This window comes from Varanus komodoensis, unplaced genomic scaffold (assembly GCF_004798865.1).
Source record: "Varanus komodoensis strain SLA01 unplaced genomic scaffold, ASM479886v1 scaffold26, whole genome shotgun sequence".
Taxonomy (NCBI): domain Eukaryota; kingdom Metazoa; phylum Chordata; class Lepidosauria; order Squamata; family Varanidae; genus Varanus; species Varanus komodoensis.
In genome coordinates, this window is record NW_025335684.1 from 853,102 (window position 1) to 867,793 (window position 14,692).

At 65.3% G+C, this 14,692-nt stretch overlaps 1 protein-coding gene and 1 long non-coding RNA gene across 7 annotated transcripts in view; one reads left to right on the forward strand and one right to left on the reverse strand.

The window, feature by feature from the left end:
- Positions 1-3,043, forward strand: part of LOC123025267 — a 3,833-nt gene extending 790 nt beyond the window's left edge. Inside the window, exon 2 of the long non-coding RNA XR_006415088.1 lies at positions 1,921-3,043. This is a non-coding gene — a long non-coding RNA (uncharacterized LOC123025267). The remainder of the gene's footprint in view (positions 1-1,920) is intronic.
- A 1,179-nt stretch (positions 3,044-4,222) lies between these two features.
- Positions 4,223-14,692, reverse strand: part of NUBP1 (nucleotide binding protein 1) — a 40,933-nt gene continuing 30,463 nt past the window's right edge. For 3 of the 6 annotated variants that reach the window (XM_044433333.1, XM_044433334.1, XM_044433332.1), the window contains 14 exons: positions 14,510-14,575; positions 14,243-14,284; positions 13,049-13,198; positions 12,723-12,860; positions 11,648-11,710; positions 9,134-10,823; positions 8,344-8,517; positions 7,696-7,767; positions 7,251-7,331; positions 6,882-6,974; positions 6,562-6,645; positions 6,335-6,418; positions 5,043-5,126; positions 4,223-4,753 (listed from right to left, as the gene is read on the reverse strand). In XM_044433333.1, the coding sequence (XP_044289268.1) occupies positions 4,678-4,753; positions 5,043-5,126; positions 6,335-6,418; positions 6,562-6,645; positions 6,882-6,974; positions 7,251-7,331; positions 7,696-7,767; positions 8,344-8,517; positions 9,134-10,823; positions 11,648-11,710; positions 12,723-12,860; positions 13,049-13,198; positions 14,243-14,284; positions 14,510-14,575 (2,897 nt within the window). In that variant the 3' untranslated portion in view covers positions 4,223-4,677. Of the gene's footprint in view, positions 4,754-5,042; positions 5,127-6,334; positions 6,419-6,561; positions 6,646-6,881; positions 6,975-7,250; positions 7,332-7,695; positions 7,768-8,343; positions 8,518-9,133; positions 10,824-11,647; positions 11,711-12,722; positions 12,861-13,048; positions 13,199-14,242; positions 14,285-14,509; positions 14,576-14,692 lie in introns of those variants that run through there. The other 3 variants (XM_044433335.1, XR_006415042.1, XR_006415043.1) reach the window with 3 other exon arrangements.

Sequence of the window (14,692 nt, forward strand, 5' to 3'; positions counted from 1 at the left end):
ATGCTCTACGCGGGGCTCTTCTTCGTCAACCTGCTGATCCTCTACTACGCCTTCCTGCTGGAGTACATCGCGCTCAACGTGGGCATCGTGCTGCTGCCCGAGGACATGGACCAGGCGCTGGCCGACCTGGGCGTGCTCTCGGACCCGGCGCTGGGCCTCTCCGACCCGGACGGCGAGGCCGAGGCCCTGGACGGCTACTGGGAGTAGCGCCGCGCCGGCGCCCGCGGGGGTGCGGGGGCGCCGCGCCGGGGCGCTCAGGTGCGTGCAGCCCTCCAGCGGGGCCGCCCGGGAGGGCGGGAGGGAGGGGGGGCGGGGCACGCTCCCCCCGTGCGGTTCCTGCCCTACCCGGACCCCGGCCCGGAGCCGCCGGGACCCTCCCCAGCACCGCTTGGCCTCGCCGAGGCGGCGGTTCCCGTTTCCCGGGATCCGTCACTCCCAGCTGCTTGAAGCAGTGGCTGCCCGGAGCGCATCTGGGGGCGGCCAGCAATCCCGTGTCCTGTGAAGCAGCCTCCCCCCCCCCGATGCCGGACCCCAGGCCCCCGGGGGGGGATAAAGGGCGTGGGCGGGGGCACTCCGCCGAATTTTCGGAGGGGGCAGTGGCCGGGCTCGACGACCTGGGCTGCTCTCATGGGGGGCCGTGGAAACGTGGGCGATTGCGCTGCCGGTGGCTGCGGAGGGCCCCTGGTCGGGCTGTGCGCTGCGGCTTGCTCAGCCCGGCTCGCTGTCCTGGCTCGGCTCGGGCAATGCAGCAGCCCGTGCGTGGCGGCGAGGTCCGTGGCAGCCCCTGCGGCACCCGTGAGCGCGGGCTGCCGTGTTGGCCGAGCCCAGTCGGTGAAGCACGTGGTTTGAGAGCTGCTCTTGCAAGGTGGGGGGGGGTGGCTGCTGCCCAGAACTGGGCCTCTTGTAGGGGGCCTGGCCTGCACCTCGCCCCAGCCCCGGCCAGCACGGCCACTGGCCTGTAGACCCATGCGTCTGGAGGGCACCCTGCTGGGGAAAGCTGCGGGAGCTGGGAGAAGCAGCGTCCCCTCGGGCCGGCTCTGCGCAGTGAGCCAGGCGGAGGCAGTTGTGGACCATGGGCCGGCGGCGGCCTTGGAACGGGCCCGTGGAGGAGCCGGGCTCCGGCTGGCAGCCTCCAGACGGAGCCTGCACAGAGCGGCCTGCCCAGGCTGGGGAGCCGTGTGGGCACTGCAGTCCACGGCTGCGCCATTCCCGGGTCGGCAGGCACAACAGGGCCCTTCCTTTGCGTGGCGGGCAGACCGTTTCCTGGGGTGCCAGCAGCTGGATGCGCTTGTGCGCATGCCCTGCCTCTTCAGTGGGAAAATGCTCCAGCTGTGACTTCGCAGAAATACTCTCGTCGGGAGGAAGAAAGTCCGGAGGGTGCGCCTTGGGCCCAACACCAGCGCTGTGGCTGCCATAAAAAGCACAAGGGCAGGTTCTGGCGCTCGGCTCGGCTGTGCCGAGGAATCCATAAATATTGCACGTCCTCGGAAGGCTCAGCACAGAAGCACCGATCGATTGCTTGGCCTCGGGGAGAGCTCGGGGGTGCCCTCGACTCAGCCCCCCAGCTGCAGCCGCGGAGCCCAGCTGGATCCCACTCCTGGAGCGGCTGCGCTGGGCCCTGGCAGGGCCGGCCTCCGCGGTTCCCTCCGCTGTCCGGGCCAGAGGAAGAGGCTGCTTGGTGCCTTCAGGGCATGACAGTCTGCACCGCCAGCGGCCAGCCAGTGGGAGTTGCAGTCAGCCCTTTGGAGGGCATCGGGATGTGGAGAATGGGCTACGTGGCTCAGAGTTTGCTGGCCACCTGCCGCAGTCAGAAGCCCCGGCTCCGCACGGAGACGCGGCCTGCCGTTCTTCCCCATGGGGGAGACGCCGTTCCGCAAGAGCACTTCCTGTGCATTTTCCTTTCCCGTTCTTTCGATGCAGACTTGCCCGGGCTGGTCGCACACGTGAAAAAGGCAGGAGGGCCGCAGCCTCGGGGAGAAGACGCCTGGATGCGCATCTCTGCGAAAGGAGCCCCCGGAGCCCCGCGGCCCCAGGACGTGGCCGGCCCTGCCCACCGTTGCTTTCAGGGGCTTTGCCAAGATGCTGCAGGAATTTTGTTTGCACAATGCCAGGACTTGCTGAGATTCCAGAATGGCTTCCCAGCATGCCGAACACCCTCGGCTCCTCATGCTGAACAAAGCTGCTTGCTCACGTTTTGCAGACTTCCAGGGAAATAGAGGAAGGTCCGGATGCTCGGGGAGCCCCGTGTGGTAGCATAGTTTCAGGGGGCTGCAAAAACGGTGGTGAAATCCCTAGGTTTTCTTGCAGCATTGCAGCATGTGGCTGACGGCTGCACAGCAGGCTAGGAGCTCCTGCCCTGTTGCAAAGGGACCGGGAGCACCCCCTCGCACAGATATTCTCGGTGCCTCGCTCGGCACGGCCCTCGTGCACCAGCACCACCCCACAGTGTATGCAGGAGGAGGAGGTGGTGGTGGTCTAATTCCTCCCCCATGTCCAAAAGTTTCTCTGCACATGGAAAGTTTTCGTGTCATTATAGGAGCCGCTGCCTTGAGATGCTAGCTTTCTACCTGTAGGGAGAGGCAGATGTGGGATCCTGTTGAAGCAAGCTCTTCTCTCCCTTGTGCCCCAAAGTACTCCTGGCTCCAGGCACTCGCTCCAGAGCGTGTGCTTTCCAAATGTGTGGGCTTTACTCTCATCACCACCCCAACTGACAATCTCCTTGCTGTTTATAAGCGATCAATCAGGTACACTCCCATTTTTTCCCTGATCCCCTTATGCTTCAGAAAGTCATTTCTTAGCCCTGGAAATGTAGCCTTTTCAAGAAGAAAAATTTAAAGAAGAATGGCAGGGAATCGTATTTGCCGCACCATGTCATGGAGAAGAATTGATTTTGTAAGTATTTTTGTAACTTTGGAAGAGACGGGGGTCTTGCTAATTGAGTACCACAAGTTATTTTGAAAAGTATTCCAATGCAGTTGTTAAGCTAAACAATGTAAAAAGCAATATATTGATAAATATTTCAAATACACCAAGTATGCAGGTCTGCTGGCTGGGTGTGTTGGAGTTTGTTCATCAGCGCCCAGGGGTTACGTGGCCCGACGTGTTTGGCAGGGGCGACCGAACTTGAATCGGCCCGCTGTCTGTGGCAGGCCGCCCGCTTCAGCCGTGGGATGGCCACCAGAAGTCACGTGCCCCCAGGATCATGGTTACTGGTGGGCTTTCCCCAGACGGCCGCTTGCTGGCTGTGGGGGCAAGACCCTGGGCCTCGGGCCTGACCCAGCGGGGCTGAATGCCGTGTTGGTTCCAGAATGCCGTGAGCACCAACAGCCGTCAGAATGGGTGCCTTTTTCCTGAAACTGCAATCCAGAAATACTTTGCAAAAGCGAGTGCTATTGCCCCTTGCAAAAGGAGACACTCGAGATCAAGGACAGCGAGAGCCAGAATAAGGACCCCGGTTCTGGGGCGGGGGGTGTCAAGCCCGTGTGGGGCTGGCCAGGGTGGTGCTGCCCCCACGGACCCGCTGGACTGCCAGCTGAGTCTTGCTCCGGCCCCGCTGACGGGGCAGCCCCCTTCCCCGTGCTTGTGGTCAGCAGACTGTGTGAGAGGCTGGGGGGTGCTGCCAACACCCCCGAGGAAGCCCGTCCGATGCCACTGCGCCCGTCCCCCCAGGGCCAAGCTGGCCCTGTCCACAGACCGCTCTGGGGCCGATGAGCAGGACCTCCTTTGCTCAGCAGCTGGGAACTCTTTCGGCCCAATCTGGGCAGCTCTCGGGGCCGATCCTACACGTGAGGCACGCTGAGCGCAAGAGAGGCCAGCGCTCGCTTCACCCTAGGGCTGCTCCTGCCGGATGCGACGCCGGCGGGGGGGCCTGGCTGAAGGCTCTGCGGAAACCGGGAACCCCCAGGCCGCCGGTCGGAGGAGTGCAGGCGGGCCGCCCAAGTTGGCCCTCGGCAGAACCCGGGAATCGGGAGCCGACTGCCCTGCGTGGGGACCCAGATCCCAGGGCCATCCCTGCTCCCAGCTGGAGACAGCGCTGAGGCCGGGGCTGCTCCCAGCTCGGGGCATCTTACACCAGTTGCTCAAGGGGGTGGTAGCTGACGCCACGTTTTCCGTTGCTCACGAGCGACTTGTTTAAGAAGCGGCCGTGTGGCTGAAAGAAAAGGCTGAAACACTGCTCCCTATTTTCAGTTCACATAACCATTAAAAGTAATACTACAATGAGTATTTACAAAATCTGTCCTGATGAATCAGGACGCCTTTTTAATTAACCCAAAGTTTGCTTTTTTAAAAGCTGTTCGAAGGACCCAAAGCACAGTGGGCCAAAATCAGTGAGTTCAGACACAGGATTGTCCAAGTAACAAGTGAAGCGAATCTGTACGATACGATCCTCCGCCGCAAGCGTGTGTGTCTGGCCTGGGTATTTGGGGTATCGAGGGCACAGTTCCAGCCTCACAGTCCTACATTTTGAGCTCATCTTCACGGGAGGAAAGTAGTGGCATTCAAATAGACCGACAGGGCTATTCCATGACAGACGGTACTTCAGGGGAACGCATCATTTCATGGATACCACAAATAGCAGCATAGGTGAATGTAAAAGCTGGGGTGATTCTGCAATGCAGGCCCAGAGAGGTCTGCATAGACCAGAATCCCAACCTTAGGTCGTTGGATTTTCCGTCTCTACAGCAACCTGATCCGCGAATCCAGCTGCTGCAGGTAATCCAGGACTCCGTGGGGGATCGTGGGGCTCCACAATCTAAGGTTTTTCCAAAAGTAGAAGAAAACGGGCACAATCAAGGGGGTGAGAAGCAGAGCAGAGTTTTGTGAAGAAAGGGTGGCCTGTCCTAACGCTGGCTGGCCCTCGTTCAAGGCTGGGCTGGTTCTTCGGCTCAAGGAGAGGGTGAGCGGGGTGGCGGGGGGGCCCTTTTCCCAGGGTCGCAGCCCCCCCCCCACCCTGACACGCGGAGAGGCCTGGCTGTGGGCCACCTCTGGCCCGGGGGCTCCGCCAACCCGGCTGCGAGCGGCGCGGAGAACAGGAGACTTACGCCACGCTCTGAATGTGCGGAGAGTCCCTCAGGCTCGTGGTCAGGAGCTGGGCTCCAGCGGCCGTGATCTTGTTGCAGTGGATGCTGAAAGGAAACGGGGAGCTGACACCCCTCTCTCGGCCCGGGGCCCCCGCCCAGGGGAGGCTAGCTGGCGGTGGGGCACATACGGAAGGGGCCTAGAAGATGTGGCCCACGTGGGGAGGAGGTGGGGGGGAAGGTGGGGGGGGGTGGGGGGGGAGAGTCGGCTCGCTTCCTCTCGGCCTCCCGGGACAGGCAGCTGCCCCACCGGCGCTGCAGGGCTCCTTGGGGACGTGCCCGGGCCCTCTTGGCGTGGTGGACCACGGACTGCCCTTTTGCAGGATGATGTGGCGGCCACCAGTTTGGGGCTTCAAAAGCGGGTGGGCCCCATCCACGTCCGACAGCTCCGGAGACCACCAGGATCGGAGAGAGTTTGCCCATGTGCTCCAGTTGCTGGGGAACATGGGCAGGAGGGTCCTCCTCTGGGCCTGTTCGTGGGATGCTACAGCAGGTGGCTGGCCACTGTCTGCACAGAACGGTGGACTGGATGGCCCCCCCGCCCCCGGCCAGGCCCAGCCCCAGCCCCAGGGCTCCTTGGAGGTCCCTTGAGGCTGGCGCGCCGGAGTTGGCTCCCTTCTGAGCTTGGAGGGTTGCCGCGGCACCAGCCCCAAACTGTGGTCCCGGACCACTTGCTCTGTAGGACAATTTCGCTTCTGTCTGCAATTCGTGGGAACACGCCACCCTTTGCAATCCGAGACAATGAGCAGAACACTTTTTTAAAAGAAATGTTCACAAACACCCACGTTTGAGAGTGCATTTTGAGAAATGCAATTTTAACACAATTTTTTTAAACCAACGCGCTCATTCACACTCTCATTGATGGGGAAAAGTGAGAAATGCATTTTGAGACACATGGGCAGAAACACCCCCCTACCCACACATACACACTCATTCGAAGGGCGCACTTTCCTCTCCCACACCTTTCAAAATGAAAAACGGCTCGAGAGCCACGGCGGGGAGGAGCTGGCGGGAGCCCCGGAGTGATACTTCGGAGGATGCGGGGGTGGCTGTTTCCCCACCCCGGTCTGCTCTGGCCTGCCATGGACGCCGCATCCCCGGTTCCGATCCCAAGATGCGTCCCAGCTGGGGGGCGCCCAGGGCAGCAGGGCACGTTCATCCGAGCACCGCTGGCCAGGGAAGGGGCCCCCTGACGCCGGTGCCCGGCCACAAGTGCCGCCAACCCCTCCCCCCCCGCCAGTCCTCGCCGTACTCACTCCAGGACCCGCAGAGAGGCCGCCCGGGGCAGCACCTGGGCGAAACCGGCGGCTCCAGCATCCCCGATGTTGTTCTTGTACAAGCTGCGGAAAGCGGAGGCGAGTGAGCTGCGGCCCGGGGGGCGGCTGGCGACTTCCTCGTGCCGGCCAGCCGCTCCAATCCCGCTGACGGCAGCGCCGCCGGGCTCAGCCCCCAAGGGGGCCGAGCGCGAGAAGGTGCCGCTCACCTGAGGGTCTTCAGGGAGGGCAGGGTGGGCAGCGTCCCGGCCAGCTGCGCCGCACCCATGTCGGTGACCTTGTTCCGGGACAGGCTGGAAGCAATGGAGGGGGCGGGTGAGGGGCGCGTCCCGGCCCAGGCACGGCCCCCCCAGGCCATGCACGTGCCCAAGGGGGCCGCCCGGTAAGACCCCCGGCCCGACCGGGTCCCGCGGGAGCGAGCTGCTGGCTCCCACGGAGCGTGGGGGGCGCTGGCTGCTCGCGCTTGGAGGGTCCGGGGAAGCGCCCCCCGCTGCCCCTCCTGCTGGCCCAGGAACCACCGGCGACTCACTTGAGGGTTTCCAGGCAGCGCAGCCGAGGCAGGATGGCGCCGAGCCCACAGACGCCTTCGTCGCCGATGTTGTTCTCGTCCGGAGAGTCCAGGCTGCGACAGAGGGCGCAAGGTCACCGTGCGGTGGGGGGGGGCCGAGAGGCCGGCGGTGCCCAGCCACGCGGGGGCCGGGCATGTTGGCCGGCTCGGGCGGGGAGGTGGCTGCGTCTCCCCGGCAACTGCGCCTGGGGCCACCCGGACCCTCTGGGAAGCCGCCGAGCCAGGGACGGAGTCGCAGTGGCCGGCCGGTCTCCGGCAGCAGCCCAGTGGATGCCGGTGCCGGATTCAGTGGCGCTGCCCCAAAGCCCCCCCGGCCCCGCCATCACTTACTCTAAGTGCCGAAGGGCTGGAAAGGCGTCCAAGAGTCCAAGCAGGGCCTGGAAGCCATTTGGGCCGCAGCCGGGGCCCACGCTGCGGGGCACAAGGGGAGGCGTTGCCCGGTCGGCTCCACGCAGCCTCCGGGCCCCGCGGCCGGGCCCCCGCGGACCCCCTGCAACGCGAGGGCGCTCCCACGCCGCGAACCCAGCCGGGGGCCTGGCTCCCACGCCGAGGCAGCCCCCTGGGGTTGAGTGAGCCCAGGAGGGTGCCGGGCCGGGGGCGACGGGGGTGGTGCGTGGGCGGAACAGCCCCCGCGTCGCCCGTCGCCCGCCCAGGGGCTGTGCAGGGGTCGGCAACACAGCCCTGAGGGGCAGCTCAGCGATGCGCCGGGTGGCGTCTCGGCCAGACGGGTCCCCCAAGGACCCCGTCCCCTTCCCGGTGCGGGGCCGCTACTTACGCGAATTCCAGTTTCCGGAGCTCTGCAACCGCGGGAATGAGGAGGGTGCTGCCGCCGGCCGGCTCTGCCTGGCTGAAGGAAGAGGGGCGGGTTGGAGCCAGTCCCTCCGCCAGGGGGCTTCTGCGGGGGGGGGGGGAGGCATGGAGCGCATGTGGGGAGAGGCGTGCGGGGCCAGGCTGCCCTTCCCTGCTGGCGGCTCTTGCCCGCTGGGCAGATGAGCGGGGCAGCCCCTTCCCTCGTTCACTGCCCCTTCTGCAGCCCCCGCAGGGAATCTGTGGACTCTCTTGGCCGGGGGGGGGGGGCCTTGGGCATGAAGCAGCCTCCCCGCCCGCTGCAGCTGCCCGCGTCTCCTACCTCCCCCGCAGGGCAGAACCATGGCTGGGCAGCGTCTCCAGCGCAGGGGCGGCCTCCCGCATCCCGCCTGGCTGCCAGCCGAATCACAAGCAAATCCCGAGCCAGACGGCCCCTTTGCACGGCTTTGGGGGCGAGTCAGGAGGCCAGTGAAAACGGGCCGGGATGCAGCCTGCGCATTTCGAGCGCGATCCTGCGCACGCCCAGGCAGCGAGCCATCCGCAGCTCTCGGCCGAGAGCGCGCTTGGGTAACCGTGCCCTGCCCCACGGTGCCGGGGGGCATCCCACTGGACGTACCCTTCGCGCATTTCCTCCTGCAGGTGCACGAGAGCAGAGAGCTCCTCGACGTCCCGCATAGTGCTCACTTTGAAAGGGGCAACGGAAAACTTCTGGGTGGCCGCCCGCAGCTGCTCCCCTGCCCCGGCTTCCCACAGGTGCTTCCAGAGCTGGATGGCGGTGCTGAGGGATGCCCTGAGGGAGAGACCGGTCGGTCAGCAAGGAGCCGGCTGGCTGCCCCCACGGTCCCCCCCCACCAGGGTGGCCTCCCTGCTCGAGGCCCGGCCCGAACAGCCCCTGCAAGGCTCGTGCCCAGCGGGGGGGACGGACGCCCAAGCAGCTCCACCCCCTGGACCCCAGCCCCTGCCCCGTGGCATCTCCCTGCTCTGCCCTCCTGGGGGAGGGTTTCAGCCCCTTCCAGCCAGGAGCCAAATTCCCTTTGGAAAGGGAAAGGCTGGGGCAAAATCCTGCCCAGCGCTGCCCACCCCAGCACGCACGGGGGCGGGGACAAAAGCTTCCCCCAGAGGAGCACTTCGACCTTTGTGGGGGCAGCACAAAGCCAGGAAACCCCGAGAGATCCGTGGCTGAAGGACAGGGCTGCGGCCAGGGAGGGCCAGGTCCACCTGACTGCAGGTGGCCTGGATCCGTCCCCGGGCTGGAAGCCCTGCCCACCTGGGCTCAGCCTGCCTGGACTCGAGTGCTGCCCGCGCTCCTCCCGTCTTGGCCCGGCGCCTGCCTCTGCCCCTCGGGCCACTGGCCGGCCGGCTTCCTGCCCCAAAGGGGCCCAGCGCCTGGCTGGAGCCCAGCGCACCTGAACGCGGCCACGTTCCTCAAGCAGAGCAGCCGCCTCAGGCCCTCGGTGTCGATGCAGCTCCCGCGCAGGTCCAAGGTGAAGGCCTTGGTGGCCCGTCTGACGGCGGAGTGCAGCACGTGGACGTCGGCGGGCGTGAGGGGGAAGCCCAGGAAAGAGAGGTCTGGGCCGAGCTCCAGCGCCAGGTGCTGCAGCAGGTATGGGTTCTCCGTTTCGTGGATGCAGTGGAGGAGCTCCAGCAGCTTCTCTGGACTGAGGGATTTCAGCGAGAGTTTCCGGAAGTATTTCAGCAGGCTTTTCTGCTTCTTGGCAACCATCTTCTCCGTGTCCACCTCCATGTCCTCCCCGAAGAGGAGAGCGCAGCTGGGACCGTCCTCGAGGAAGAGCAAGCCGGACAGGAAGCGAGGGACCAAGTCCCAGGAGGAGAGAAACTTCCTGGACTTGGAGAGCAGGTGGAGGTGCTTGGTGAGGCCTTTGTCCTTGACCTCCTTGGCCAGCACCAGGTGCAGCGCCACCAAGAAGTTCTGGGCCACGAAGCTGGAGAACACGTACCCACACGCCTCCTCCCCGCCGCCGGCACTTCTGGGCAGGGCCAGCGGGGCCACGAGCCCGGCCTGCAGGGCAAACGCCTCCACCTCCGCCGAAGGGAAGCGCTCGCCCAGGAATGCGTTCTGCTGGGCCTGCCCCAGGGTCCAGGCCACCTGAGCCAGTGCGCGGATGTGCAGGTGCCCTGTGGCGGTGGCCTCCTTCTCGGCCAGGCGGGCCAGTTTCCGGAGCAGGGACTTCGCAAAGAGGCCGGTGAGGGTGGGGGGCAGCTGCTCAGCCCCCACCGCGGAGGCCGACTCGCAGAGGAAGCGGCAGAGCTCAGGGTTGTGGCAGTGGCTGAACAGGTACGGAGAGTTTCTGATCGAGCTCGCGGCCTCGCTGCCCCCGGGGCATCCCTCGAAATAGCGAGCGAGGAAGGACTCCGCCTGCGGCACGGAAAAGCCCGGCGTCTCCAGGAGGGTGTCCACCCGGGGCACATACTGGTGCAGCTTGTCCCGGGGCCGGGCCGTGGCCAGCAGCGTGCAGCCGGCCAGCAGCTTCTTCTGGAAGAGGCCGGCCACCATCGCTCTGACGCCGCCGCAGGGCTCCCTGCGGGCCGGGCCGTCCGCACCCGGCGGGAGGCCGTCCTGCTCCAGCAGCTCCTCGAGGCTGTCGAAAACCAGGAGCGCCTTGCCCGGGTTCCGCGAGACGTGGCCCACGACCTCCTCGGGGACCTCCCCGAGCCCTGCGGCGAGCCCCAGCAGCTGCCCGAGGCCGGGGCAGCCGCCGCCGCGGAGCAGGCTCAGCGCCCGGCAGTCGAACCGGAAGGCGAAGTCGAACTGCGGCAGCTTGCCGACCGCCCAGTCCAGGCAGATCTTCTGGGCCAGCAGGCTCTTCCCCAGGCCCGCCCGGCCCAGGAGCACGGCCACCCTGCTGGCCGGGCTGCTCCGGCCCGGCGCCCGGAGCAGCTGGCCGTGCCCCACGGCGGCCCTCGCCCTCTCCTCCGGCTCGCCGGTGCTCCTGCCGCTCCAGCCCTCCGGGGGGCACTGCACCAGCTCGCCCTCCACGTAGAGGCGGTCCAGGGGCAGCCCTCGCGCCTCGGGCACCGTGCCGCACGAGGCCCGGACGTGGCGCCTGAGCCGCGTGCAAAAGGCGTCCACGGACTCTGGAAGAGAGGGGGGAGCCCCAGGCGGGGCGGGTAAGGAAGGCGCACGGGTGCAGAACCCCGGCTTTCCTGCAGAAAGCACGGGAGGCCCTCCTCCTTGCTCGGGCCCCACGGAATTCCCATGTGGTTGAGGCAGGGGGGCACCGTCCCACAGGGTCATGCGGTGGCGCCGTCGGCTCTGCAGCGTGTCCGGTCCCGGAGCCGCTTCCCGGAGAGCGAGTCCCGCGGCTCCGCCTGCAGCCGACACGCACGCTGCGGCGAGGCCCTCCTCTCCCTGCTGTCTCCTGCCGGCAGGCTCCAGATTGCAAGCTCCTTGGGGCAGGGCTCTGTATTTGCTCCTTATCGCAAGGCTTTGTTTGTTCATTTAAAGTGTTGGTGTCCTGCTGTGCAACCCAAAAGGCTCACTGGGCGAAGCGAAGCAAAGCAAAGCAAAGCAAATCTTGCCTGCCTGATCAACACACAAGGAAGCGAGGAAGGGGTGCGGGGTGGGGAGCGCGAAGGAGCCCCGGGCAGGGCTGATGGGCTGGGCTAGCCGTGGCTTGGGCTGCTGCCCGGGGGACTTGGGGCGCTTCCTGGGTTTGCACCGGCCCGGGTTGCTGTGGCAGCTTTGCTAACATGCTGTTTAATCCCAGGAGACCGGAGCAGGGCTGGAAAGGGACCGATCCGCAGCTGCGAACCCAGGGCAGGGAGAAAGCCGGTCCGGGTGGTACAGCCCTGAAGCCTACCGAGGCTGCTAGGAGGCGCCCTGCCTCTTTCTGCAGAAGCTCTGAGCATCATTCTAGTCCTCACCAAGAAGTGGGCCTTTAAAGAGCATCGCCACTCACCGAGTCTCTTGCAAGCCGGCTGAGAACAGACGGGCTGGCCCTCTTTGCCGGGGGCTTCTTCGCCTGCGGAGAGAGAAGCGCAGCGCTGAAAGAGAGCAGCCCTGTGCGCCCGCCCCCAGCGGTGAGTGGGGGCGCCCCCGGGAGGGGCAGAGGGCGTCCAGGCAGGGCAGCCGCCGCCTGCTTTGCGGAAGGGCCCGTGTTCGCTCCGCAGGGGCATCTCCGCGTGGTGGAGGCGGCCGGGAAAGGATCCCACCAGGAAGCCACTGCCCATCTGCGCAGGCAGTGCCAGCTCCGGGGGGCGGTGGCATCGACGCCCGGGCGCTGGCCCCGTCCGCCTGGCCCCCTCGCCACCATCCGCCCTGCAGGCCGGCGTCTGGGGGAGCCACTGCTGCCTCCCATCCTGGACGCTGCGATCTGGCAAGCCCGCCTCGAACCCAACGATGGCCGCGACGGGCGAAGTGCGGCGGTTTGCGGGGTCCCGCTCAAGGGGGGCGGCTGGAAGACCCCGCCTGGCCTGGCCCAGAACCCACCCGGCCAGCGGTCCCATCCCGACTGGCTCCCAGGACAAGCCGCCGTGCAGTCGCAGCAGCGAAGCACCAGGGGGCGGTAGCGGCCTGGACAAAGCGGGGCTGAAACTCCTCCGGGGCGAAAAGATTCTTCCAAAAACATTCTAGGAGAGATGTCCGTGCGGGTTTGTGCACGTGTGTGCGCTTGCGGGTTTCTCTTGAACAGCAGCAACGCCTCCCCCCACGCCGGCCCATGCCAAAGGGGTCCCCTGCCCCCGGCCCCCCGTGGCCCCTGCTGCTGGGCGGGGGGAGTTCTGCGAAAGGCCCGGGTCGAGGATGCGCCGGGGGCAGGCGGCAAAAGCCCCCATGCCAGTACGGCTGCCCTGCGGCGCCTCTGCAAGGCCAGGATGAAGCCCCAAATGGTCCCGCTCCGGAACCGCCCGGGCTGAGCACGCTCGCCTGCACATCCTCACTGGGGAACAAGCCCCCTCGACCACAGTGAGATCGACTCCCGGACACGGACGCAGGGTCGAGGGCGTCCACAGCGGGACGGGACGCCGGACACTCACCTGGACAGAGGCTGGGCCAGACCGCTCCGGGCTCTTCGGGCAAGTTCGGGGGCTCGGCGGCAGGCTCAAAGGCCACAATCACCTGAATATCTTCCACGACAGGGAGACGGTACTCCAGGTAAAGCCCGGGAGGGGGCCCTGGACAGGAGGGGGGAGCAGAGAGAGGGGCTGCTCTCCAGCTGTGTCTCGTCTTGGGGCGCCCCGCCTTTCTCAGGCACCCCCACGGGACGCCATCGGGCTCCACAGCCGTGGCACACGGGGCCCGGAGGAGCTGTGGGCACGGGGCCGCCCCGAAGCGGGGCCCTTCCTGGCACGCCCTTGCCTACCGAACGCCTTCGTGGGCCTTCCCACAGGACTGACGGTGGTCACGGAGAGTTCCACGTGCAGGTTGGGGTGAGCGTCAGCGTCTTCGGGGCAGCCCTCCAGCACCAGGGCCACGGACCCGCCGTTCAGGATGCACAGGGCCGGGGGATGCGCTGCAGGAGGCGACGGGAGAGACGGGCGGCACGTGACGCCAGGCGTTGACGCCGGAGCCGGAGCCGGAGCCGGAGCAGGCGGCCTCCGGGCCCCCGCCTGGAGGAACGATGGCTCAAAGAACAAAGCTAGTGGCTCCCCCCTCCACTTGGGCAAGGTCTGGAGAAAAGCCCTCTGGTGGGATCCTTCCTTACTCCGCAGGGAGGACTCACTGGGACATTTTCAACTAGCCAGCCCCGACCCTGGAAGACCCTCCCTCCAATGGGGGGTGGGCCAGGCGTCGGCTCGGCTTCTTTCAGGTACTAGGCTAAAATCTCTTTTTAAGACCAAGCATTTGAACTTTAGATGCTTCAGCTGGTTTAGGGTACAATCCAGGGCAAGTTTAGACAGAAAAAAGCCCCGAAACTCCCTGCGCAGCTGGCTGGAGCATCCCGGGAGAGGTCCAATTCTCTCCCCTGTCTACACTGAAGACTGAACCCTTAAAAAGCTTTTGTGGCACCCTGCTTGGTTCATGCTGCTTTTTTCTCTTGAACCAAATATTTTATTTTCACCTCAACTGGGAATCCCCCGACGCCCAGCCCTCGGGTGAAGCAGCAATATAGACTTCTTAAAATAAGTAAAATACATGACAAGAAGAATCGTGACACTCCAATATTCTCTCCCCACAAGAAAATAATTTCATGGCCTCTTTTTGCCACACTGCCGAGTAGCTCAGCGCCCTGAAGCCCCTGGCTAGACTGGGAAGCAGGTGCAGCATAAATACCGTCCCAGGATAAGGTCGTTCTACAAACTTCCCCCCCTTGAGGAAGTGAAAAGCGCAAAGGGATGTAAAAGGGAAAGTCGGAGACTCGTTTCACCCCAAGTGCAGGAAGAGACCAGCCATCTCGTTAGGAAAGAGAAAGATGCGAGGATAAAGGAGAAGAGCTGTGCTAGAGCGGATTTGGGGTGCCCTCGTTGTGAGAGAAGCCGCCTAGCCTGCTCTCTTGTAGCAGGTAGCCCAGGAGGGATCCGGCCTGCAGGGCGACTAGCCGCGCGGGCCCACTCACCGAGCTTTCTGCGCTTGGGCTCCGGGGAATCGGAGCAGCTGCCTGCGGAGAAAAGGAAGGCGAGCAAGGTCACGGGCCGGGCATTTGAACAGCGGCCGGACCCTGCACAGTCCTGGCCTCCCTCACGGAAGGCTTCCCGGCTGTGCTGACTCCCGGCCCGAGGCCCCGGTTTCTGGTGCGAAGATGTCCAAGTATTTGACAGAAAACGGGTCACCGGCCGGATGGCCACGACCTCTCTGGGAGCACAAGCCCCGGCCCTTTACTTACACCGCCTCTTTGCCTCTGGGCAGCCTTCTGTGCATCCAGCAGCCTCCTCCGCGGGAGCGAGGGTGTCTTTTTGGTTGTTCGCAAAAAGGGGAAGGAGAGAGAGGCGTTAATTTCTGGACCTAAACATGGGCCTGCAAAAAGACGGCAGAGACCCCCCGGAGGTGAAGCAAGCCTTGCTCGAGC